Raw genomic sequence first — 26720 nt, 5'->3', positions numbered from 1 at the left:
ATAAGGCTTCCTATCACATCCACATCCACACCACAACGCTCCTTTATATCCTCATTCGTCAGCCTGTCTCTCAATGTGACTCAACAGGCTCCTCTTAAATAACTCATTATTATTATTATTATTATTTATCCTGGCTTTCTTTCTCAGTCAAGGAGAGGTTGAGGAAGCATAAATTAACAAAAAAAGAGAAAGTACAAAATGGGAGAACACTCAACAGCATGCAGAGTGAAATGGGTCTCACATTCATCCTCCTATGATTCAAGCCCACGAGATCATGGCTTCACCTCGCAAGCCTTACTCTTTGCACTTATTTTTTTGTATCTTTCTACGTAGATATGCTTCTCGTACACCAGTTCTAAAAAGTCAGTACTTTCATTATGAGTAAGAAAAAAAAAATAATAAATATAATAAAATGAGGATGCCAAACCCTTGTCATGTCTTCTTCCTCCCTGCATCATCCAACAGACATATCCAGGTCAATTTCCTTAACTCCTTAACTTCATTACTTCTCTTCCTTCACTTCAGTTTACATACCCATCATGTTCTAGACCTTGGGCTCGGATAGACATACAAGAATCGTTTTATGTGATAAATAGCTACAATTTTCTTCAGACCTAAGTAATGGACTCATTGTCAATTAATTACATTTTACACTGTACCTTCTCTTGTTGAGTCCTTGTAAATAATGGACAAGACCAAAGCACGTGACACACTTTGCCATATTTGACACATTACTTAACCAGTGGCTACTAGGTGCTTAAATGAAATTTAACTGCTTTTTACTTTGCATAAAGATTCAATTTCGTTTTCAGAAGATAAATGAAGGGCAATTACATCTTGTTTTCAAACATTCATATGAGGACAAAATCGACGAAACACTTTGTGTACACACTGTATTTGGACACATCACAGTTAAAAATTCCACAAAACTTTCCGTTACCTGTCACTGGCCATCTCCCATATTTCCCTTCTGCATTACTGTTCAGCACCACAACCAGAAACGTCAGCCAGGAACGACGCTGCCACGTCGTTTTAAAACTAACCATAGGTTTTTCTTGGAAATATGCTCAATGTGTTTCCAGCAAAATTACCAATTTTGACTTCATCTATCCTAACCTAACCTAACCTAACCTAGCCTAGCCTAGCGCCCACCTATCCCACTAGGACTGCCTGAGTGAGGGCAGTGGTGCCTGGGTGTGTTCTGTATCACCCCCTTCCAGCTCCGTGATGGTGTCGGGCAGTCTGGCCCCCTTGCTTTCCCACAGAGGCCACAGCACCACGCCAGCGAACAGCGATGTAGCACCAAACACCAGCGACACAGCCCACGGGTACTTCACGTTCTGGAATATGGAGGGTTTGAAGTATTGCTCTAAAATACAAATATAATGGAGAAGTATCCCTTTCTCTGATAAAGCATAATTATTTATTCAGGATTTCCCCTTTAACTCTGATTTGGACGATTCCTGTCTTAGTCCTCCATTGCCGCTCTCAATTTCTTTTGTCTGTCATTGAAACTTCTTCAAAAGATGTACATTATACCCTCACTGACATAAATACAAATACAGAATGAGGTCCTGATCGGGTATCTCCTATTGTTTTCAAGAACTGTGCAACTATGCTTACACCCTGTCACAGCAAACTCTTTCGCCTTTGTATAATTGCTTGAAATTTGCTCTTGTTATGCCTGCCCTGAACGAGTGTAGCCACCCCAACCTTCTATCACCCAATCTCATTATATTCTCTTGGATTTGTAATGTCATTGAATCTATTACTAGGAAGATACTGATGCATCTTTCCTCTAATTGCAATTTTTCTGACTTTCAGTATGGGCTCCATCAAGGTGATCTCAGATTTGTGGTTAAATGCTCTTCAGAGTTACCTTGAATCCTTTGCTACTTATCCAAACATCTAAAAGCCTAGTTATGTTCAGTACGGAACTCATTTAGGTTAGAAAATTACTTACAGTAATTTACAAAATATTATTCAAGCAAAAACAACACCATCTTTAAATGAATGTACATGTTTACTAGTAAAATGGAGAAGAAGGATATGATTCATAAATTTCTAAACTATTGAAAGTAAAAAGTAACGACTAACTTTTTAGTCAGCTCAAAGCTATGAACTAGGCTACATCTGCATCAAAATATCCCATTACCTTTCTTCTTACCTCTCTTCACTATTCTCTTACTGAATAGTACTTAGCTGCTTCTGTTATTCTGCTTTTCATAGCCACACATCCTCTCTTTCCTTCTCATTTGTTTCCACATTCAAAGTCTTCTAGTTCCTTCAGTCCTATCTGTAACTTTCACCAATTTCAGATTTCGCCTTGTACTCTTGATTTATTCCCTTTTTTACTGCTTGTTCCTCCACCTTTTCGTACTTCCGTTTACTGTACAATAGACTCTTAGCTTAGCAGCTTCTGTGTACACATTTCCTCTTAAGGCTAACGTGATTTATTCATCTTACATTTAGCACTGTCACCACATACACGGACTGATATTGTTACGTCCCCGTTCCACACTGCCACAGGCTCCAACAGCAGTAGCACAGTACAGTATAGAAAGGACGGTGCCCATTAAGTTGTTTTTCCTAGAGGCAGCCTTCGGTGTACAGCACACAAGATCAACTGAGGGAAACATAAACACGGGCTACCAAAGTTCAGTCTTTATTTTCCAAGTAATTACATTTAATGCTTTTTCAACTTCACTTCACTGTTTTCACAATCACTGGAGCCACACAAATTTTACTAACTGCAATTGCACTTCATTGTTTGCCAACAACACTTCACCATTTTCGCAAGCACCAAAGATACACAAACTTGACCAACTCCACTGACACTTAACTACACTCAAATTGCACTGAAAACTGACTGAACTTGCTCTAATCTCTTCCCCACCCTTATGTAAGTTTCCTATATTCTAGAGTATTCTACACTTCTCCATTAGTTCTAGCATATTCCCGAGGGAGCACTGTTACAACAGTTACCAACGTGAAGACATTCAAAACAGGCAGAGTTTTCTTACACTGCATAACACTCTAAATTATTTAGCATACAAACTTAAATTAAATTACATAATTGAACCAGCAATGACATAGCTAAAACAGTATATGGAAAAAAGAGGACAAAAATTAATGCATAACTTAAGAAACAACTACCCTCACAAACAGCAGGCAAACTGGCAACTCTGACTTCTACCGGAACTACCATAAACATTGGGAATCAGTGAGAAACTTCTAGACCAGGGGTTCTTCACCTGGGGCCCATGGATGGGATACAGGGGGTCCGTGAAGGTGAGAATAATTGAGCACAATTTAGAGAGATTGTGTGATGCCGTTTGGCATCATTAACTTAAATAAAATAAAACTTGAAGTCTTGAAGAATTCTGGTGTTCGTTGACACAGGCCTACGCTCGTCTGGCAAAGCGAGCTATCGGTGCTCTAATTCCGTTTGCTACTACATAACTTTGTGAGACAGGGATTTCAGCGCTTGTTTCTATCAAAATGAAAAGTCGAAATCAACTGGATGTCAACGATGACATGTGTGTTGCCTTGTCAAAGACCACTCCACAATTTCATCTTATTCAAGCCAAACAGCAACAACAACTTTCTCACTTAAATGAACTTTGGAGCAGACTTAAAGTTTTGTTTTGTTTAATTTGCTCAAGTTAGATGTATTTCACTTTTTTGAGTGGCCATTAGTTTTTGCATGAAAAAGAGTGAGAAACATAATTTTTGTGTAAAGACTGTTTTATACTTTGTGATACACTGCATGAGGTAGTTTTCAATAAAATAATGTATATTCATTGCATGCAAAATGTTGCGTTTGTGCTTATGTGCATTTTTGTAGGGAAGGGGTTCATAGCGTTCACCAGATTCTCGAAGGGGTCCGTGACTCAAAAAAGGTTAAGAACCACTGTTCTAGACTACCTAACTACCAAATCTCACTTCTTAACACTACCCCCTCCCCAGTTCTTTGTCATCCCGACAAACTGCCATTTAAATACAAACATAAACCTTAAACCTAATGAAACATCTACCTATACACATAATAATCCTTCAACTTATCAGGTCTTCTTCTATGCCGTTTTAAACAACATCCTTGCTCCTTCACACAGTCCACTCCTTCTGGAATATCTTGTCATCTTCCTGATGCACTTCTTCTCTTTGGAAACTGTCAGCATCCTCTTGCACTTCAGCTCCTTGGTCCTCCTCAACATCCTCTGCTGTAGGTGAGCACGATTCCTTGGAGACGTCCCAGCTTTACTGTCCTGGCCCATGGTACTACCACATACAGTTCACTTGTACCACCTTTGGGCAAGAATTCTTGCCTCCCCTAATCTAATATGTTACATCTGATAGACGGTCCAACACAGCGGAAGGCTCATTGCATGGACTCTTCAGGTTCGGTGACTGTCCCTTCTGCTGAGGATTATATAACCAACCTCTGTTACCATCCTTGAAGCTCACCTCACTTGCCTTGGCATCATACTTGAACTTTATCACCTCTCCTGAAAACTTAAGGGCTCCTTGCACTTAATGATGTACCTTAGGCAGCCTTTCCTGAAGATGGTTCGCATAGCTGGAGGTAGAGAGGCGGCTTCCAGTCCTAATGGACCCAGGATCGAATCTCGGCTGGGGCAGGGAACAGTTTAAGGATTTGAATTTCCTAAAAGCAGACTTTCCTGATCTACCAGATGACCCGCCGACATGTCGTAAAAGTACCCCCGCTAATACCAATACACCAGTCCTGTATGAGACAGCCCTAGCATGTATTCAATATGGACGGTGGGTGTTAGCGCCGAAGTGGTGACATGTGGAGGTGTAAGTGGTGACATGTGGAGGTGTAGGAGGACTACTGGGCCTTGGGATAGGCAACTGCCCCCAAGAAATAGGCCCTGAGCCTTTGCCCAGAGTCGGACACATAAAAAAAAAAAAAAAAGATGGTCTTCCCATTAACCCCTTACCCATGGGCTGTTACTACCATGACGCTTATTACATAAGTACCATACCGCAAGGCGTCACTTCTGTGATCCACGGATTTTTTAAATTGCCCGGGCTTTGAAGTGCAGTCTTGTATCGTCTATCAATATTGCCAGTGTGTAGCTATAAGCAGCGCTGCTTATACTGCTATGGTCGTACCAATCTAAAGTGGCGGTTTGGGAGGGGCACGAACCTCTGTACAGTGTTGCCACGTTTTCCATACTCGCGATGCCTCTCTCTCTCTCTCTCTCTCTCTCTCTCTCTCTCTCTCTCTCCTTGGGGGATGTGCATCACCCTAGGGAATTTTGTTTCTTTTATGTCTTATAAACTTGTGCTTTCATTTCTTTATTTTGTTTTTTATTATATTGTTTTACATATGACGCCAATTGACCTCGGTGTTACGGCGCCCTTTCATTCAATCATTCTCGCCCTCCTTCCTTCCCTCCCTTCATCTTTCCCTCAGCTTGACAATGCACTCAACACTGCCCCTTGCCTGCCTTCTCTCTCTCTCTCTCTCTCTCTCTCTCTCTCTCTCTCTCTCTCTCTCTCTCTCTCCTTGGGGAGATGTGCGTCACCCTTGGGGATTTTGTTTCTTTTATGAGTGACTTATAAACTTGTGCTTTCATTTCTTTATTTTGTTTTTATTATATCTAATTATGTTTAAAAATATTATTGTTTTACATATGGCGCCAGATGACCTCGTTGTTGTGGCGCCATGATTTGTTTTCATTCAGTCACTGTCTCTCTCCTTCCTTCCCTCCCTTCCTTCATCTCTCACTAAGCTGCACTCAACACTGCCCCTGGTCTGCCTTCCCTCTCTCTCTCTCTCTCTCTCTCTCTCTCTCTCTCTCTCTCTCTCTCTCTCGTCTGTGGTATTTCAGGATACATTTTGGTTATTTTCTTTTATGTTATAATGTACATATTGTAAATTTGACTTTATTTCCACACCACCCAGGAGGTTAAAGTCTTGGCGCGTTTTTTTTAAGAGGTGTCCCCAAACAGGCCTATTCCTCTATCCCTCACAGATGACCAGGTCGGACTGGGTGTGTGTGTGTTGCCGCTCACGAGGGTTTAATGTATATATATTTTTTTACTGAGAATCTGGCATATTTTTGCTTATAATCCTGCATAATATCTTATAATCATAATTGTGACATCATTACCAACCCCAGAAATACGGTAACAGCCAATAAAATTGACTATTTTTTTTTAAGCAACACTGTAAAATAATTATGCCACGTTTCTGTATTGCCGTATAAATATTTTACGCATAATCGGTTTACTGTTCTTTCATATATTATAATACACACGTTACCATTATATTCTTATGTGTTTATCTTATTGTGATGCCTATTACATATATCTGAGCCGTTCACTTAGCGGGTATGGAACACGTGGCACCACTGTACAGAGGTTCGTGCCCCACCCAAACCGCCACTTAAGATTGGTACCACCATAGTACTCACATTCAGTGTTACCAATTTAGGCATTTTTCTGTGTTTGCCTCAACTCCCCACCTCCCCTCCCTTACCCTCTCCCCTGCCTAGTTACAGCCTGGTCTCACAACGCAACTCCCGGCTGTTTTCTTCCATTCCCTTTTTCCATTGAAATGTGCCATATGTCTTATTCTCATACTAAAACACATATAAAAATGGAAAAGGCTAAATGATACTGCCATTGGCCATTAAGTAGCCAATTTATTGCCTGGTAACACCCCATGTGCACTTGTTCGCTAATTTTCCTTGTTCATTACCCATTGTAATGTCCCTTATGACCTATTCTTACACTAAAAAATATATATAAAAAAAAGGAAAAGTCTAAGTGATACTGCCAGTGACCTGGAAGTAGCTAAATTATCATGTATTGTCTAGATATCCTGCTATTCCCACAGGATAGTGCGGTCCAGCCATCCCCATGGGTAAGGGGTTAATGAGTCAACGGGTAAGCATAGCTCGTGGCCCAACATCAGTTTTGCAGAGGTGTAGCTGGTAGACTCGTGGGATGCAGAGCGATGTGCCATCTACAGTGCAGGTAATTTCTAGTCCTATTACGTTTGCCCATCTACGCAGTAAGTGGCCAGTTCTTGTCCCAGGGTCCAGTTGAATTTCTCCACCATCCCATCTGACTGTGGCCTTAGTGAAGTCGTCCTGGTCTTCTTAATCCCCAGTAACTTGCAGCACTCACAGAACACAGCAGACTCCACGTTTCTACCCTGGTCTGAATGTAGCTCTTGTGGCATCCCAAAACAATAGAAAAACTGGTCAACCAACACCTGAGCAACAGTTCCAGCCTCTTGATAGGGGATAGCATAGGCTTCTGCCCACTCTTTGATGTAGTCCATGGTGACAAATATATATACCGGTTTCCTCTTTCAGTGAGTGGCAGAGGTCCAGCAATGTCCACTGCGACTCTTTCCATCAGTGCACCCACTTGGTACAGCTCAAGAGGGGCACAACCACATTTCTTAGGTCCCTTCTTGGCACAGCATACATTACAGGCCCGGCACCACTCTTAAACATCCTGGTGCATGCCAATCCAGTAGAACCTCTATCGCAGCAGGCTTAGAGTTTTCTTCACTCCCAGGTGCCTACTAGTGATCTGGTTATGAGATTCATTGAAGATCTCGGACCTCATCTTCTTCGGAGCCACCAGTTGCCAATACTTGCTGAGGCCACTGGGTGTCTCCCACTGACGCTCCAGTAGTCCATTGTTCAAAAGAGGAAGGTCCCACTGACTCCAGTAGCTCTTGGTCGCAGGGCTTAAACTGGAAACTTCTTCCCAAGATGGTCTTACTGTACTCTGCTGCAGCCACTCTAGCACTGTTTGTAAATCTTCATCCTCCATCTGCATCCTCTCCTCTACTGACATCTGGCCCAGAATTTCCATTGCAGAACCCTTGAGGCTAGTAGCAAGCTGCACTGCCCTCTCATACTTCTGCTGCTCTAGCATGGCATCTACTTCTTACTGAAGCTGTTGCTGTTCTTCCTTCATTTTGCCCATGAAAGCATCTAGCTGTCCTTGCATCTTCAGTTGTAAGTCTCTCTTTTGCTTCTGTAATGCCTCTTGAACTTCTTCATATTGTTCTGTTTGTTCTTCACATTGTGCCTCTAATTGTTCACTCTGTGCCTTCAACTGTACACTCTGTGCCTGTAATAGTTCTTTGAGTTCTTCTTGTCTTTCATTTAATAATGTAGTTTTTCTTTAAGTTCTTTCTGACCTTCATTCTGTGCTTGTAATAGCTTGATGATTGCCACCAATGACACCTCGTCCTCCTGCCCAGCTCGAGATCTTGTCTGCACCCCCCCTTGCTCCATGTAGAAGATTTGACTCACCGCAGCACTTTCTAAAAATCCCACTCCTGGAAAGCCGGTGTTACATCCCTCGTCCCACACTTCCACAGGCTCCAACTGCAGCAACACATTATATGTAGGACATTACCCAGTGAGTTGTTTTCCTAGAGGCAGCCTTTCAGTGTATGGCACACAAGATCAGCTGAGGCAAACATAAACACTGGCTACTAAAGTTTACTGTCTTTATTTTCCAAGTGATTACATTTAATGCATTCCAACTTCACTTCACTGTTTTGACAAGCACTGGAGCTATACAGACTTTATTAACTGCAAATACACTTCCCTGTTTGCCAACAACACTTTACTATTTTCACAAGCACAGAAGATACACAAATTTCACCAACTGCACTGACACTTAACTACACTCAAACTGCACTGAAAACTGACTGAACTTGCTCTAGTCTCTTCCCCATCCTTATATAAGCTTCCCATATTCTAGAGTGTTCTACACTTCTCCATAGTTCTAGTGCATTCCAGGGGAGCGCGGTTACAACAGTTACCAACTTGGAGACATCAAAACATGCCAGAATTTTCTTACACTGCATAACACTTGAAATTATATAGCATACAACCTTATATTAAATTACACAGTTTAACCCGACGCTTGCCAGTGCTGTTTTAAAACAGTTTAAAATAAAAAACTTCACTGTGACCGCATTTTTCAAGATTTGCAGGTAAAAACTGGCAGGCATGTAAGGTACCTGTTCCTCTACCACCCCCCAGGCTGTCAAGGCCATACACTCACTTGCTCCACCCCTCACCCTCGCTCTGCCTCACTCTGCCTGTGTGCCTCACCCAGTGATGTACAGAGTGAAGGCATTTTTAAATATTTTCATGTAAGTGTAAGTTGTAAATATTTTCTTGTAAGTGTAAGGACTATATAATGAAGTCAAGTTGTAAATACCTTCTTGTACGTGCCAGGACTGTATGTAATGAAGTCAGGTTGTACCTATTTTCAAGTAAGTGTAAGATAATGCATTCACAGTGAGAAAGACACGCAAATTGTGATACATGCTGAAGTAATAAGTAATCAGAAAAGTGTACTGAACACTGCTATACCTTCTCAGTATAACTACCTGAGTATACCTTACACAGAAAGTGGCTTTCTCTCACATATGTGGTGAACGTGAGAGAGCGGCTATACCTGTACATGAGTATGCAGGACCCTCTAAAACTGATTTCTGAGCCTCGGTGAGCATTTTAATAGCGAATTTCCTTGTTTTCACATCAAAATCTATCATTTTAGCCAAAAAAAAAAAGGTCAAAAAATGACCGGCACTGAGGTGACCCATAGGGCTAAAAATAGCCGGCATGCAGTGGGTTAATAAGCAATCACATAACTAAAAAATTATACAGAAAAGAAGAGTGCAAAAATTAATGTATAACTTATGAAACAACTATGCTTACAAACAGCAGGCAAACTGGCAGCTCTGACTTGTACCTAAACTACCATAAACATCGCGAATCAGTGAGAAACTTCTAGACTACCTAACTCCCAAATCCCGCTTCATAACAACATCAGCGGAAAACTCTGGTCAATTAGTGGTAGATGGTGGTTGTGGTTGTAATAGCTATGTTAGTTTTTGTGATGGTAAATGTGGTGTTTGGTACCCCCAAATGTGGCCAGCAAATAATGTGTGCTGTGAAGCGGTTGAATAACGAGAAGGCAACAGGTGCTGATGAAGAGTATGCATACACAATTTAGTGTAGTGGACAGAGTGGTAAGAAGTGTTTGCTGGAAATACAAAGTATGTGAGTTTGGGTAAGTGAATATGCAACAGCATATAGGAAATAGGCCGTGCGCCTTTGAACCAAAGATAGGTGATCAATTATATAAAATCTTTAGCATTAGCTTGCTGAGTGTTTTAAAAATGTATATGGAATTAAGAGGTGAGAATTTTTGTAGAAAAAGATAGTAAAGTAAAAAGTGTTTATGACATTTATGGAACTAGCAGAAAAATTGTTTGGTAATGTAAACAGGAGGATTAGCACTGGGAGATTTCGCATTTATACAGCGTGGACGAAAAATTGCTGAATATTGTAATTTTTATTGATGATAGTGAAGTGAGAGAAAGGATGAGTTACCACCTAATTTTAATACCACTGTTCTTTATATAATGGATGGGTTTAAGAGAGGTGAAAACTCGAGTTATAGAGGGAAGATGGATATCGTAACAGAATGGTTAACGGTAGAATATGGGGTTCTTGGTGAATAACTGTGGAATGCATAGAATGGATGGGACATAAACACTGTTTTGTGAACGGATGGAGTAACGAATTCCGTTGACAATGTGGTTGATTAGTGTGCTTAAATGATATGGTCATAGAGAAAGGGTGGATGTACAGTAAGCAGAATGGTGAAAATATAAATGTGAGTAAGTTTCAAAGTAGTTGGAGGTCTAATCGACGAATCAGAAGTTGGATAAGTGTGATAAAAGAATGTGTGGAAAAGTGAGGTACGGAGGTTTAATGGGTCAGGGAACTTGCAGGAGACTGAGTTGGTTGGATGAATTATATAGGAAAGGGCATATTACTTGGGTTTTAAACTTATTTTTAAGCTTGACAGTCGTCAGACTGACCATTTGATAAGTTACGGGGAAACCCATGTTAATAAAATCTTTGGGTAGTTATGCCCGTAAAGTGGAGTCGTCGTCTGGGGCTTGAATGGCGAGTGAATGGGTGTGTGGCTCAGTTCACTGGAAATGCTGTAGATTAATTCTCCATCTGTCGTGTCTTTAACTTTCCATGATTCATGGGCCATACCTCACCCCATCCTTTGTTGGGGAACGGAGATCGAGATGATGATGATGATAATTTGATGGGAAAAGGTCATGATGATGATGATGATGATGATGTTGCGAGAGAATCCTGGTGCCGCAAATTCAGCGGGAAGATATAGTGATGTAGAAATATTTGAAAACCATTACTCAGCTATATCCAGAGCAACACCATTAGGGGACTGGGACCTTTTTATTAACTGGGCACAACGATTCGCCCAGAGAGCTTGTTCACGTGCTGCAGAAATCTTTAAACTATTGCATTTGTGTACACCACGGCCCAGAGGGAGGGGTTGGGGAGAGGGAGACAGTGTCAGTGTGTCAGTGAGGGGACATTGTTTCCATGTGTGTGTGTGTGTGTGTGTGTGTGTGTGTGTGTGTGTGTTGGTTTTTGGTTGTGATTGTTGGTTGTTGTTGTTGTTGACTGTCAGTTCTTGTTTTTGGTTGTTGTTGTTTCTGTTGGTTGCTGTTGGTTGTTGTTGCTGGATTTTGTTGTTGTTTTTGTTGGTTGTTGTTGGTCTTTGTTGCTGGATTTTGTTGTTGGTTGTTGTTGTAGTTGATTGTTGTTGTAGCTGATTATTGGTTGTTGGTTGTTGTTGTAGCAGGGTGTTGGTTGTTGGTTGTTGTTGTAGCTGATTATTGGTTGTTGGTTGTTGTGGTAGCTGGGTGTTGGTTGTTGGTTGTTGTTGTAGCTGATTATTGGTTGTTGGTTGTTGTTGTAGCTGGTTACTGGTTGTTGTTGGTTGTTGTTGGTTACTGGTTGTTGTTGGTTATTGTTGTTGGTTGTAGTACATTGTTGGTTGTTGTTGGCTCTTGTTTGTTGTTGCTGTTGTGGGATTTTGTTGTTGGTGGTTACTGTTGGTTGTTGTTGTTGTTGAATTATGTTGTTGTTGCTGGCTGTTGTTGGTTGTTGGTAGTTGGTTGTTGGTTGTTGCTGGTTTGTTGTTATTGTTGGTTGTTGGTTGTAAGTTGTTGCTGGATGTTGTTGGTTGTTGTTGTTCGTTCTTGGTTGTTGTTGTTGCTGAGTTCTGTTATTGTTGTTGGTTGTAGTTGGATGCAATTGGTTGTTGGTTGTTGGTTGTTGCTGGTTTATTGTTATTGTTGGTTGTAAGTTGTTGCTGGATGTTGTTGGTTGTTGTTGTTCGTTCTTGGTTGTTGTTGTTGTTGCTGAGTTCTGTTATTGTTGTTGGTTGTAGTTGGATGTAGTTGGATGCAATTGGTTGTTGGTTGTTGTTGGTTTTTGGCTGTTGTTGTTCTTGGATTTTGTTGATGTTGGTTGTTGTTGTTGCTGTTGTTATTGAATTTTGTTGCTCTTGCTGGTTGTCGTTGGTTGTTGTTGTGTTGCTGGTTGTTGTTGTTGTTGTTGTCATATTCTATTTTCGTTTAAAAATAATTTTTTTTTTTTTTTTAAGAGCAGCAGGAACAGATTTCTGAGTCGAACAAATCGTATAATCTATATATATATATATATATATATATATATATATATATATATATATATATATATATATATATATATATATATTGTCTAGACTTATATCCAGGGCACAGTGTGATCTAAACGTGAGTATACCATAAAATATGATAAACTTACTTTTTATAGATAAAGTTATGTTTCGGGCTTGAAAGAGTGGACACAGTACACCCTTCCCCCTTTCCACCTGTTACAGTAACATTTGATAATCCCATCTCTCCGTGAATGCAAACCCTGACTTGGTCAACTCATGTTTCAAGCCAACAGTGGTGAAGGAGATCGAGAAAGGGCAGTCAGGAAATTTTAGGACGATGCAGGGAGTAGGAGAGGAAAGATGACAGGGTTTGGTGATTGAGGAGTGTAAATAAAGTAGTTGCATAGGAAAAACGAAGGACTTGCCTACGCCAAAGTACTCGGTAGCCTACACCCAGGAAAACTTAATAAAAATATATGCTGATTAATATATATTCACAATTGACTTTATTAGTCATCAACAGGATAACTTAACGAAGCACAACATAACCTATGCTTACACACACACACACACACACACACACACACACACACACGAGCTCTGGTAAATGAAAGACGGCGTTTCTTTGGTTCCTTTGTTAACTTGATGTTGCGAAGCAAATGCGGCGTCTGACCGGGAATCAAACCTCTGCTCTCTTCCTCGCGCCTCCCCACTGCTAGGGAACACAAGTACACCACACAGGGTGGCCCTGCATGGCGGTTGCTTGCTTGTTGATAATGGGTCTGCCCGGCAAGACAGACCAAGAATACAGAACAACAACTGAAGTGATAGGTGGAGGCGATCATCACTCACTCATTTGATGTAGTGCTGCCTACTTCTTTCCTTGGTGAATCTGCATTGAGTGAAAAGTGTACTGGTTTACAATGAGTGAAAAGTGTACTGGTTTACAATTAGTGAAAAGTGTACTGGTTTTCTTGTAATTAAGAAAACCATTTACAACGATGGGTGGTAACCATAACACAAAATACCGGGGTGATGGGGAACCAATTATGATGCCACTGTTAACTGAGTGGAGACACACAAATGCGGCGTCCATCCAATAACCAAATGTCCACACTCTTCCCCACGCCTCGTCACTGCAATGTGTTGTCCACCGTAAGGAAACATCGGTTCACAGTACAAGCCATCCCTGCAGGGGCATCTGTATGACTGTGGCTGATGGATCAACCTGACCAGATCAACTGTTACTTAAGCGTTATTTTGTTACTACTACTGAAACATTAGTGGATGTGAACATGATTTATGTACTTTATTATTTCACCAAATGTTTAATATTAGCATTTCATTATGAATAGGTATTATAATTTTCCAAGTATGATGCTTCACTTTTAATCTCGGACCTCAGCTATGACTCAAGGATGATAAATTTCTACTAGTAATTTCAGCCACACGAATCTTTCCCAACACATATACCTGTCTTCTCCTTTGATATTTATCATTATCGTCATGATTATCGAGTAATTAGGTTTACATAAGCTTCCAGATAATTTCAAGTTAATCAGTGCCCTGAAGATTAAAAGTTTATATTACACTTTACTAGACGGATGTCTGTATACAAATCCATTGTTGCTAGTTACTATCCCAGTCAGACTGGTGCCACTAATAGCAGTCCAGTCCCCGTGCCAAATGAATGATTTTCGTATTTTTATGTATAAATATTGATTTGTCTTGAAAACAAATAAATGAAGAGAGTTATGAATATATTGATGTTTATTTTCAGTGAATATATAACTCCTATTAAGCCTTTGTTGGATCAATAACTGGGTGTTGGAAACTCATCTGCCCTCGTGTGGTATTTCAATATTGTGAGCCACCCAAGCACTAACACTCTCCCCAGTGTGTTTCTTTGGTCAGGACAAAATATTATGGGTGAAAATAATAAGGTATGTGGAAGGTATTAAGAATATATGGAGTGGAGGGGAAATTGTTGAGTGCTGTGAAGAGTATGTACAAGGGAGCTAGGGCTACGGTGCGAGTGGATGGTGAGCTGAGTGAGTTCTTTGATCTCAATGTGGGACTGAAACAGGGGTGTGTGATGTCTCCATGGCTGTTTAATATATATATGGATGGGGTTGTAAAGGAGGTGCAAGGTAGGGCAGTGGATGTGGGGATGGCCCTAATGAATGAGGGTGAGATTTGGAAGCTTCCGGTGTTGCTGTTTGCTGATGATACAGTATTGTTGAGTGAAGATAAATGGGAGTTTCAAGGTTTGGTGCATGAATTTGGGACAGTGTGTAGGAGGAGGAAGCTGAAAGTTAATGTAAACAAAAGTAAAGTTATGGTGTTTGAGAGGAATGAAGTCACAGAGTGTGCAGTGAGGTTGGATGGTGAGGATATGGAGAATGTGAGTGCATTCAAGTACTTGGGTAGTGTGATGAGTAAGGATGGAACTTTGGGGGATGAAGTACGTGAAAGGGTACAGCAGGGAAGGAAGGTTGTTGGTACACTGAAAGCAGTGATGAGAAATAGGGAGGTGAGTATGGAAGTTAAGAAGTCACTGCATGATGGCATTGTGATCCCTACCCTGACGTATGGAAGCGAGGCGTGGACCTTGCAAGAGGGGAACAAGTCAAGAGTGAGAGCAGTGGAAATGAGTTACCTGAGAGGAGCATATGGAGTGACGTGGAGGGACTGGTTGACGAATGAAGAAGTGAAGGAACGTTGTGGGGTAGATGTGGATGTGGTTGAAAAAATTAGGAGAAATACACTGAGGTGGTTTGGACATGTGGAGAGAATGGAGAATGAAAGACTGACTAAGAGGGTGTAGGTGAGGTGGAGGGAAGGAGAGGGAGGGGTAGACCGAGGATGAGGTGGAGGGATGGAGTCGAGAGGTATATGAGGGAGGGGGGGGTGATTTGGGGGGAGGGTAGTCAAATGGTGGGTGACAGAGTGACTTGGAGGCGTTTTGTCTGCGGCCACCCTTTGCGGGATTAGGGCGTCGGGCTATAGATAGATAGATAGATAGATAGAAAATAATGCATGTTATGTTACACTTTACTTAAAAGTTGTTTCTTTCTCCTAATTCATACATTATTGTATGTGAGATTGGTAACTTACGAACTGGCAACACCTGATAATCCGAGGTGTTGGCCGTCCACAGATCACCTTCCCATGTCAGCTGGGTACAGAGGCCGCCTGATAACACCTAAACCCACACATTCTAAAATGACGACTACCGTCACCTTGTCACACTACCACCACCTTGCAGTTTGAAACACACTAAGCCCGTCACACTACCACCTCTTTGCAGTTTGCAACGTACTAAGCCCGTCACACTACCACCTCTTTGAAATTTGCAACACACTAAGCCTGTGATAACATGACCATCAATTGGTAAAGTATGTTTCCAAAAACGACGCAAATATCCCCATATGACCGAAAACTATGGTCAAGAAATTTATCACTTCCATTTGCATGGAAAATAAAAGGTGGGATTATTCACCCCCTGTGTGTGTGTGTGTGTGTGTGTGTGTGTGTGTGTGTGTGTGTGTGTGTGTGTGTGTGTTCTTACCCAACTGTTCTTACCTAATTGTATCTTTACAGCAATGAGTCAAGCTCGTACTGTCTCGTGTCTTAAACCATTATTATCGTACATATCCTTAAATTTATTAATTTTTTGGCACACACTATTCCGTTCGGTAGTGCATTCCACTGTTCAAGTGCCCTAGTTGAGAAACTAAATTTCCTTACGTCTTTATCGCCTCTCTTTTTATGCAGTTTTTTGCAGTGTCCTCTTACTGATGCATCCCCAAAGGTTATGAAATCATTTATGTCAATTTTGTCCTTCCCTGATATGCATTTATATAGCATAATCATGTCTCCTCCATTCCTTCCCTCCTGTAATGTAGGCACATTCAGTTTTTCTAGTCTTTCATCGTAGCTTAGATCCCTTAAGCTTGGTAGCCATCTTGTAGCGGCCCATTGAACTTTTTCAATCTTATCTATTTGTTTTTATGGGATGAGGACTCCAGACTACTGACGCATACTCCAGGGTTGGTCTGATGAATGATGTTATTATCTTTCTCAGCATGTCTTCATTTATGTATGTGAATGGTGTTCTCATATTTGCAAGCAGTGTATACTGTACATGATCCGTACCTTCTCACTGATGTGGTCAGCTGGAGATAGTCTGTTATTGATAATCACAGCTAGGTCCTCTCTTTCTGATGTGTCTAGGGTTTTATTTCCTAACATATAATCCCAATCAGGTCTTTTTTTCCACTTTTACCAAACTTGATTACATGACACTTGTCCACATTCAATTCCTATTGCCATGTATTGCTCTATTCATGAAGTTAATTTTATTGTTCTTGTAGCTCTTTACGAGAGTCTGCATTAGTAATTTTCCTTGGTATTTTTGCATCATCAGGAATCATATTAAGATAGCTTTCATTTCCAATGTTTCTATCTATACCATTTATATACACAAAAAACATGATTGGTGCCAGAACTGAGGCCTGTGGAACTTCGCTAGTCACATCCCTCCATGAGGAGTAATTTTCCCTTGCAGTAAACAATACAGTTTGTCTCGGATTCCTCCATGATGGAACAGTTTCCATAAAAGTCTTTGGTGTGGTACCCTGTCAAATGCTTTCTTGAAATCTAAATAGATACTGTTCACCCATCCTTCCCTTTTCTGTGTCTGTTACTCTGTCATAGTAGCTCAACAGATTAGTGACACATGATTTTCCCTTTCTGAAAACAAACCGTCTTTCAGTTATCATATTGTGTTCTTCTAGATGATTTTCCCAAACTTCTCTTATCAGATTTATAATACCTTGCTTACAACACTGGTTAGTGATAATAGTCGGTAGCTGAGTGGATTTTCTCTATTCCCTTTCTTGAATAAGGGAACAATGCTTTCTTCCAAATATCAGGTAGTTTACCTTGTCTCAAGGATTTCTTGAAAATTAAAGGTATTGGTTTACTTAACTCCTTTGCACATTCATGTAGCACTCAACATGAAATTTCATCAGGACCATTTGCTTTTCCTTTGTCTAATTTACTTAACTCCTCCTGTATTTCTTTTTCTAATATTTGTATATCTGGTAATATGTGTGGGCATGCATGTTCCACATCATCTTTCTCAGAATTATTTTCTTCTGTAAAAACTGATTGGAAATTCTATAGTGCTTCACAAATATCCTTCTCTTGTGTATAGGTGATCCCCTCATTGGTAATGGATAGTATTTCATCATTTACTTTAGTTTTGCTTCTGATGTAGCTGTAAAACAGCTTCGGTTGATTACTGCTTTTATTTATGATGTCCTTCTCAAACTGTTCTTGGATTTCTCTCCTTATTACTGTATAATCGTTTCTTGCCTGTTTATAGTTGTTATATGGCCTTTCACTATTGTGTCTTCTGTATATATTCCAGAACAAGTCTTTTTTATCCTTTTGATTATTTACATTCTGTTTTAAACTATTTCTTTATTTTCTTTTCTGCTTCTTTGTGCTGTGCGATGTACTTCTGGACTCCTATTTCATAAAGTTCACAGAATTTTTTGTGTATATAGCATTTAAATCTTGTCCTCTAAGCTCCTTTTCCCAATCAGTTTCTAAGAAGTACTTCTTTAGGTCATGGTAGTTTCCCTTTTTATAATTTAGGCTCTTTTTTTTTTAATTTCATTGCTGTTAACTATGTCATATGCTATCCTGAAGTTGCAATTTAGTACTGCATGGTCGCTTTTGCCGAATGGAGGGTGATACATTAAATTTTCAATTTAGTTTTCTTGTCTAGTAAATATAAGATCTAGCACTGAGGGTATATCGAGTCCTCTTTTTCTGGTGTTTTCCCTTACATGTAGCATTAGGAAAAATTCCTGCACGAGATCCAGGAGCTTTTGTTCCCAACAGCTTTCTTGGCTTATTATATCTAGAGTATTCCACTTTATATTTGTATTAAAATCTGCAGTTAATATAATTCTTTCCTATTTCTCTTCCATTCTATGCAGAGTTCCTCTTAAATTCTGAATTGTACCCTCTGCCAGATCCTCATATTCCCCTCTTTCCCATGTATTTGATCTGGTTGGCATGTATAAGTTTGCTACAAGTACTTTCCCTTCAGATGTCTTCAACTCTTCTGCAATCAGTTCTACTTATAAGGGTATATCTAGTTCTACTTCTTTGACTTATAGATTTTTCTTTGTTAATATTATAATTCCTCATCCCTTTTTTATGTTCCTGTCTCCTTTCCATATATTGTATTCCTCTAAGTTTAGGATGTCATTTGATATCCTTGGTGTTAATTTTATTTCAGTTAGGCATATTTTATGTGGTTCATTTTCTCTGATATAATCATTCATCTTTAATAATTTCGATACTATTCCATCTATATACATTTGATTACATCAACTTAATCATCTTGTTTACATACTTGTCATGACTTGGGTCTAGCCTACTACCTTCTTCCTTTTTATATACCAATTTTGAACCTGCAATCCAATTACTTTGTAAAAAAAAAAAAAAAAAGATGTTTTCTTCTCCTCCTCTGATCTTCCTTCATTCTTTGTTTTTGCTTCCTCCCTCTTCTCTTTTAGTAATTCCAGTTCCTCTTGAGTTAGGCATCTTTATCAAAACATTTTTGAATTCCTCTTTTTCCATGAGTTTCTTGGTATTTTTTTTAGTATATCCTCCCCAGTGTTTACACTCTGGAAGGTTACCTTTAGAGGCCTTGACTTATTTCTCTCATATTTCCATAACCTTTTGTGTTCCTCTACGGTTTGTCTTTATTACAGCTTTCCTCTGATACATCCTTCACTATGCTCATTACGTTTGCCATCTTCTTTTTGCCTCTCGAGATCTTGTTTTTTATTTCTTCCTCTTCTATACCAGTGATTACTATAGATTAGGTGATATCTGCTGACTGATTTAGGATTGTTTTGGCTTACTCTTTTTCACTTCCTTTTTAATGCTTTTTTCTTCAACCCTTGTTTCTCTTTCTTTACTTTCATCATTCAGCATAAGTGGTTTCCACATCATTTTTGTAGCTTTGCATCGCCTCATTGACCTGTGTTATCTTCTCCTCAATATCACTGCTCAGATCTATCAGACTGCTTACCTGCCTAAACGTCTCTGTATCATTTTGAACTCTTCCATAATACTCTCGTGGTTGACTAGTGTACGTGCCATTTATTTCCTTCTAAGTGAACCCACATCTACTGTCATCTCATCTATTGTTGTGTTTTCCTTGTTGACTTCCTTTCCTAATTTTACTATTTCTTCCTTCTGCATGTACAACTGTTTCTTAATTTCATCCATTTGATTCTGAAATGCCATCTCCTATTTACCCGTTCTACCAGCTTATTGTACATCTCCATTTGAACCAGTTCCTGGTAGAAATCATCATCCTGCTTTCTACCTTTACCCCTTTTCTTTTCCAAATTTGCTTAACTAAAGTAGGTGGACATCATGCGGTCCTAAGAGCACAGATTCTATTTACAGTCCCTGGTGCAGAGTCGCAGACAAAACACCTGATCAGCTGACTGGGTGCATTCCTGCGCTACTTTGTTTATTTTACTATTTGAACAACAGTCTTACTTAAAACTTCCTCTTTTTATATCAGGACACCATTTAGTTCAACCTGGTACAGAGCTTGACTCATATAAAGATACTTATTTAGGTATGGCCACTTGGCCAGGTTTGGCCAGGTACGGAGTGATGTGATGTGCGTCTGCTCTGCTCGGAGCCTCGTGTGTGTGTGTGTGTGTGCTTAGAATGGAAAGTGGTGGTGTTACAAGCAGATGTGGCTTTTGAAACAGAGAAGGTGGGTTTTGGGGTGTTATCAGGCCGAATTAGATCTGCCAGGGCCAGTCTCTGATGCGCCAATGTACTGCTGCCACAAGTACTGTAGTTAACATTAGATGCTATTTGTGAAGATTTTTTTTTTTTTTTTTTTAATCATAAAACACGTTTCCATATCAACCACACTTCTTAATACTCATTAGCAGTAAATTTACATCAGAAGTGCATGAATATTTATATAAGATTACAACAGAATAATCCAGATGAAAATGTATTTGGTTTGAAATACGTAAGGACTTTTTATAGGTTAAAATACGTTGATAAGGTTGCGCAGATTTAAAGTATACATTGGTTTTATTGTTTAATTTGGAGATGTGGGATTCAGTTAACAGAAATATTCCTGTATATTTGAACGATGCAGTACAGTACAGTACGACCGGTTAGAAATATGACTGGCAGACGCATCGATCATAGCTAAACCTTGATTTTCACTGGTGCCTTACAGAAACAAAAGGGTGAAGCACTTAAAGGACTGAGTAACCAAAGGAAAAATCACTGACTGAAAGAAACCACAAAATTTACTATTTATTTTAGTCACGATAATCAAAAGTTCACCACTAGTAAAGCCCTCGTCGGGAATTAGGATTGCCTTATTGTCTACACGCCACAGTGGAATGATGGATTGATGCAGTGAAGAGGAAAATGGATAAAAACTGTCGGGTATTGGTGAGGATGAATAGTGGGAGAGCACTGAGTATGGCAGGATCAGAGTTAAGGTAGCTAAAAATTCAAAATTATAAATGTTACCTGGGGTGAGGGATATTATATAGAAATTGACTGCTATTGCCAGAACAGTTAAGGTTTATCTGGATTTCTAGCGTGAAGAAATCACACAACGGGAGGTTGATGATGTCTGGCTTATGAATGAAACTGATATAAAATACTTCTAGTTTCACTGTCATCTAGATTATGTAATTCTTTTATGATAAACATTTGCCAGCCAATAAATTTTTACACAGTAAGGCAACAATTTAGGTGACATTGTGTTTACATATGTGCATCTGCGTGTTCATGTGCGCATCCATGTCCTCGTTTGTATAAGTCGTTGAACAGAGGGGGGATTTAAAAAAAAAAAAAAAGTTGGTACATGGATACAGGAAAGAAAAATCAAGGTTCTTCTTGTCCATCCCCTTTCCCTTTTTGCCCTGATCCCAATGTATACTGTGGTCATCCTTCACAGCTGTAAATGTAACTGGACCTCATATTTTACTTGATAATCCCGATACCCAAATGAAACAATATTTCTGAAGGCCTTCTGTCGTAATTCAGTTCAGTGTAAATTTTCTGTTTGGGAAGTACTGGACTAAAAATGAAATAAATTTATAATTAAATAGACTGATGTGCTTTGGATATTTCCTGTGGAATACCTATCACGCTGACTTACAATTAAGTGTTCAGTTCCTGTGCAAGTAAAGGGAGGTTGATCTTAATGCTGCCAGATGCGAAATTTAATCACGTATGCTTGATTGCTGTACACTGCTGCAGCCTAGACTAAATTCCAAATCAGCAGATGGAGTGTTATGAAACTGATGGTTACTTTTTTCTAAACTCCATGCTGAATGATTTATTTTAACAGTATTGAGAGCTAGGTATTAAGGAGAAAAAAATATTATGTGTGGTGAAAGAAGTTGCAACATCAAATAAAAGCATCTGGGGCACCAAATGCTAATAGCCCCTCAAAATATGTTGTGGGCAAAGTACCAAGTTACAAACCCTATTTAAGGAAAAATTGGAACACCTTACGGAATTCAGTTTCAGTGTTTCAAAAAATGCCAGTCCATTTTAAATGAAACAAAAGCATCTGGGGGCCGAATACTATTCGCTTGCCAAAATATGTTGCTGGCTAAGGTACGAGTTACCTACAGACCACAGTTGAAGAAACTTTGCAAAACCCTACGGAATTCAGACACCTTGTTTCACCCCACCCGCCCCCCACAAACACTCTATATTTAAAAAATATGGCAGCCGGTATTCGCTCATTTTTTTTATCAAACCCTCACCAAAACTAATAGGTTTATGCACATTCAACAGATGCTATTTCTTGAGGGTTTGGTGACCATTTGTACACAACTTTTCGATATACTTTGGTAAAAGTGATGCACACACACACACACACACACACACACACACACACACACACACACACACACACACATACACAATTAAATCTTCTTGCCTTGCTAAAAGCGGGTGATGATTACCTGCGTCTTAATCAGTCAAGTATAATAATCAGTGCGAGGTCATCTAAATCTTGTTGTCTTTGTTGGTGGACATAATTTTCAAAACTAGGAATCTGACAGTACCTACTGTACATTCCCAGTGTGCCTATACTTTCATGGCAGTCTCACCCACCACCACCACCACACCATATCTTCCCACCGTATTATTTTTCCCACGCCCGTTTCCTTAAACTCTACCACACGCATTTAACCGTCGAGACTGTAATTATACAGCCTTCAGTTCCCTCATAACAATATTTCACAACACCCATGTTCTGAGGATATACCACTTGCCTCAATCTTACCGCCTGCCAACTTGCAGGTCATCCCACCCACTCTGTTGTTCAACTCGCCATTTTCTTTACCCCAGTTGAGCTTTCCCTGCCACTACGCAGGTCACGTGGTGGACAAGCGAGCTCGTATTTATTTCTACCAAAACAAACACTGGCAGAAACGGTGGCTTGATCATAGTTCTGAAATTATAGTAATTACTCTAAAATGTGCTTGTTAAAAAGTTTAATTCCATTAACGAACATATCACTGCATTCAAGATTCACTTGCCTGTAGCATCCCAGCCCAGCATGAAACATGACTAAGTTTACAGTAGCTGTCTCTCTCTCTCTCTCTCTCTGTATATATATATATATATATATATATATATATATATATATATATATATATATATAAATATATATATATATATATATATATATATATATATATATATATATATATATATATAAACATATACTGATAGATAGATAGATAGATAAACAGATAGATGGACAGGTAGATAGATACCGTAGATGGATAATGCAGTCCCCAAAATTCATGGGCCCGAAATTCACGCCCTCCACTTTTATATGGATTTTCCCCCAAGTAAAACATTTTTTAGCGATCCGAGTCCGTAGAAAGCACCGGGAAGCAATCGCGGTGGTTTTTTCCCGGGATCAGCCAGCTGTGCGCTGTTTCTTGAGGAGGCAGCACCCATACATACAGTAATCTGCTTCAGGACGTGTGCCACCCTCCCTCTCCCTCTCTCTCACTTGCGCTAGCGCCACAAACACCCTCTCTGTATGGTCTTGCAAGATGCCTGTACTGAATAACTTTTTACTTTCTTTATTGCCCTACTCTAGTCCTCTCATTTGTGCAAAGGCTGCCATTGCAGTGCTGTGCTATACTGAAGAGTAAAGTACGGCCCTATTTTATGAATTTATGTGCATGTTAGTGTGATAAATTGTGCTACCACGTGTTTGTGCCATACTGGGACTGTAGCCTAGGGCCAGTATTAATTTGTGATAGAGCCTAGTTCTCCCACATGTGCTAACGTTACAGTTGCAGTGCTGTGGTAAACAGTAGAGCATTATGGCCCTATTCTGTGATTTTTTTTGTTATAACTGTGTGATAACATGGTATCCCAAACTGTGTGATAACATGGTATCCCACAGGTGTATCCAGCATGTGCCATAAGTGACCTGCCTCTTCTAGTGGTGAGACCACCACTCTTAAGTGCCATAAGAAGATAATGAGCCAATAAGACAGGGTGAAGTTGCTGGATAAGTGAAGGGAGAGCATGACATATGCAGCTGTTGGAAAACACTTTAATGTAAACAACAGCACACAGTAGTATGCTCCATTAAGAAAAACTAGGAAAAGATTAGGGAGGTGCTTGCAGTGACTGCGCCTCCCTCGGCTAAATACGTGTTGCATGCCAGGGATATGGTACTACCTAAGAAGAAGAATGCTCTCTATCTTTGATCAGTGGACCAGAATCGAAAACGCAATCCCATAGACAACAACACCATTAGTGAAAAGGCCAAGGCCCTTTATGCAAGCATGGCTACTGAGAGGGCAGAGCAGGTTGCTCAGGCTGTGCAGGTCGCCCCTAGCACCAGCCCTCCCCCATTCAATGCGAGCAAGAGGTGGTTTGACAGATTCCGCAAATGGTTCTCCCTGCACAGCTTGAAAAAACAGGGGAATCTGCTTCGGCTGATCAAGAGACTGAAAGCATTCACGACGGAACTGAAGAAAATCATTGAGAAGGGCTACAGGCCAGGACAGGTGTGGAATGTGGATGAGACAGGCCTTTATTTGAATAAAAAGGCCATCCAGAACTTACGTAGCGAGAGAGGAAAGACAGATGCTAGGGTTTCGGGCAGCAAAGAACTGCTGCATGCTACTGCTCTGTGGCAATGCTGCTGGGCATGTGAATAAGCCCGAGTTTATTGACAAATCTGAAAACCCCCAAGCACTCAAGTGTTGCAACAAGAACATCCTCCCCATGTTCTAGATGAGTAATAAAAAGGCATGGACCACCAGTAGCATATTTATGAATTGGTTTCACGACTGCCTTCTGGCGGAGTTATGGTCCTACCTGTAGGAGCTGGGCATTTCCTTCAAAATCCTGCTAGTCCTGGACAATGCTCCAGGTCAACCAACGTCATTGGAGGGGTTATGTGAGGAGGTGCAAGTGGTGTTTTTGCCCCCTGACATCGCCTCCTTGATACAACTGCATGACTAGGGTGTAATGAGTGCATTTGAGGCCTATTATACCATATGGTCCATGGCTAGGCTACACAGCCATGGAGACAAATCCTGGCCTCGGAGTACTGGATTATTGGAAGGGGTTCACCATTGCAGACTACCGCTCAGTGATGCAGGAGAGCCCGCAAGATTTGCGGCCTGATACTATGAATGGCTGCTGGAAGTCGCTGAAACTAGAGTGTGTCAGTGATTTTGAGGAGTTTGCTCCTAGTGACCATGTGAACAAGACCATTAAGAGGATGGTGGAGCTGGCGTGGCTCGTTGGGGGCGATGGCTTCAATGTCATGGAGGAACGGGAGGTGAGGGAATTCGTGGGGGGCCATGAGATAAGGTTCACAGATGATGAACTCGTTGAACTTGTTAAGACGGCGAGTTAGGAGGAGGTGGAGGAACAGCACCAAGACAAATCACCACAGGACCAAGCGCTCACCCTGGAGATGCTTACAGAGGAAATGATGATACCCTAGGTCAAGGACTTTTACAGCAAGGACCCATCCACGGTGGGGGCGTTGAAAGTAAATAGTGCCATAGACATTGCTACTGCCCCCTATAAGCCAGTGTTCTCGAAGATGAAGCGGGCAACATCACAGCTCTCGATAATTATGTTCCTGACAAGGCAGACGTAGCCTCCTGCTCCAAAGTCTTCATCCCCCTCCCCTGAGCCTGTGCCTGTCCCTGTGCCTGTCTCTGTCCCTGACCCTGACCACTCACTATGTCAACCTGCGATTGTGCTCGACATGGACCACCCACCAACACTCAGTGGCAATGACAGGAGTGGAGATGATGGGGAGTGTGCGAAGATGTAGGCTGCTCATGCCATGCAGTTTCACTTATCTCATTGAGTCATCTGTCAGTGGTAACTGCATGGCTGATCATCCTCATTTTCACTGTTGTCATCATCTTCATCGTAATCACTGAATGAGTTGTCAGGGTTTGTCCACCATATCTTTAGAGTAAAAGGTTAATTAACTCTGTATTTAATGGGTCTGGTATTTATGTTATGACTTCCCCGGTCTCGTGCTGCCTGACATGCGCACATGATGCACACTGTCCTGGGAGGTGATGGAAGTCACCAGGTAAATGAATTGCCATAACTTATTTTAGACTTACCCATTAAATCCTTATTTGTTATTAACCTTCACCACGCTAATTCTTATCAATCTGATTAACTTCCCTAAGTCATTGTTTTAGTGCATTTTTTTCAAAATTATGTTAATTTTTTTCATCAGACCAAGTGTTTCTGAGCTCGAACTCATCACCCCTCGTCTTTTTGTAATTTATGCCTCTTGGGTGGTTGTGAAGGCTGCGATAAGTCACCAGTACCATGGGAGGTAGATGGATATGAATCCACCATTGTTGGACTACTAATGAGAACTGAATTACTAAATATGTGGTATTTGCAACTGTGGTGTGGCAGGGTTTGGCAACAGCTCCTGGTGGCATAGAGGGAGACTGAACATTTTCATGGAAACCACTGATACTTCCTCATGCTTGAAATTATGGCACGGAGACTCATCACCTCATATGAGGTGATCAGCA

The 26720-nt window shown here is 40.5% G+C and overlaps 1 protein-coding gene across 1 annotated transcript in view; it reads right to left on the bottom strand.

The window, feature by feature from the left end:
• Window positions 1-1160: 1160 nt before the first annotated feature.
• Window positions 1161-26720, bottom strand: part of LOC145406364 (organic cation transporter protein-like) — a 230470-nt gene continuing 204910 nt past the window's right edge. The window contains exon 15 of the mRNA XM_080277527.1: window positions 1161-1340. Coding sequence (XP_080133653.1) covers window positions 1161-1340 — 180 coding nt within the window. The remainder of the gene's footprint in view (window positions 1341-26720) is intronic.

Source organism: Coenobita brevimanus, chromosome 8, assembly GCF_032717465.1.
Source record: "Coenobita brevimanus isolate Jiangsu-jjx chromosome 8, ASM3271746v2, whole genome shotgun sequence".
NCBI classification, from domain to species: Eukaryota; Metazoa; Arthropoda; class Malacostraca; order Decapoda; family Coenobitidae; genus Coenobita; species Coenobita brevimanus.
This window is presented reverse-complemented; position numbering and strand designations above follow the sequence as displayed.